Genomic DNA, 948 nt, shown 5'->3' with positions numbered 1-948 from the left:
GAACTGTATTTGTATTTACGAGGTTTTCCCTGGTTTGGATTTTAGATGAACATGATAATAAAACCTCTTCATTTTGTTTTCATTTCAAGGAAATATTTTAAATACCTCGACACCTTGTCTGTGACAAACACCAATGGTAATTTATTTTATGAAAATTCTCAGCTTCCCGGTGAGCCATATACCTTCCTGAGATATAAATAAAGGTATAAATAAAACTACACGGTTCATTCTATTGTCAAGAAACCGCCTTCTCCCCCCCCCCCAGGGAAATGCTAATCAGGTTCTGTTCAGATTAATTCCAGATGAAATATTTCCACTTGCTGTGATGTAAATGTATGGGCTGTTTCTCAGCTGGAGTGCACAAATCCAAACTTCTATGACTGAATCAATTTGGAGAACTGCTCAGAGGAGGAGAAAGTTCTTGGTAGGCATCATATTCACTTTCTCTCACTGTGTATCCCGTACAGTAATAGACGGCCATATCCTCTAGTTTGAGACTGTTCATTTGCAGATACACAAGACTTTTGGCATTGTCCCTGGAGATGGTGAAGCGTCCCTTGACAGATTCTGCATGTTCTTGCTTACTGGCATCATACCAAATAACTGCAATCCATTCCTTTCCTTTTCCTGGAGCTTGTCTCACCCAATGCATGCCATAGCTTCCAAAGTTAAAACCGGACCCTTTGCAGGAAATAGAGAGGGAGTCTCCAGGTCTTTTCACATAACTTCCAGATTGTTCCAGCTGACCACTGCATTTAATACCTGGGAAACAATAAGTATTGTTACATTCATTCATCTTTACACTGTATGTGTACGCATGTATGCACGTAAGTATAGTTACACTTGTAATTATAATTGTACGTGTAAATGTAGGTGTAGCTTTATGGAGAGAGAGAGAGAGAGAGAGAGAGAGAGAGAGAGAGAGAGAGAGAGAGAGAGAGAGAGAGA

General features: G+C 39.9%; 1 gene segment (V, D, J or C); it reads right to left on the bottom strand.

Annotated features, from left to right (window-relative positions):
- Positions 1 to 385: 385 nt before the first annotated feature.
- Positions 386 to 762, bottom strand: LOC107301419 (the record flags this gene model as incomplete). The annotated part of the segment is given in 1 exon segment: positions 386 to 762. A coding segment is annotated over 1 exon segment (377 nt), but the record flags the coding sequence as incomplete, so codon positions are not given.
- Between the last annotated feature and the right edge of the window lie 186 nt (positions 763 to 948).

The sequence above is a fragment of the Protobothrops mucrosquamatus genome, unplaced genomic scaffold (assembly GCF_001527695.2).
Source record: "Protobothrops mucrosquamatus isolate PMUCROS unplaced genomic scaffold, P.Mucros_1.0 scaffold12518, whole genome shotgun sequence".
Taxonomy (NCBI): domain Eukaryota; kingdom Metazoa; phylum Chordata; class Lepidosauria; order Squamata; family Viperidae; genus Protobothrops; species Protobothrops mucrosquamatus.
Note: the sequence above shows the minus strand (reverse complement) of the source record. Positions and strands in the feature narration are given on the sequence as shown.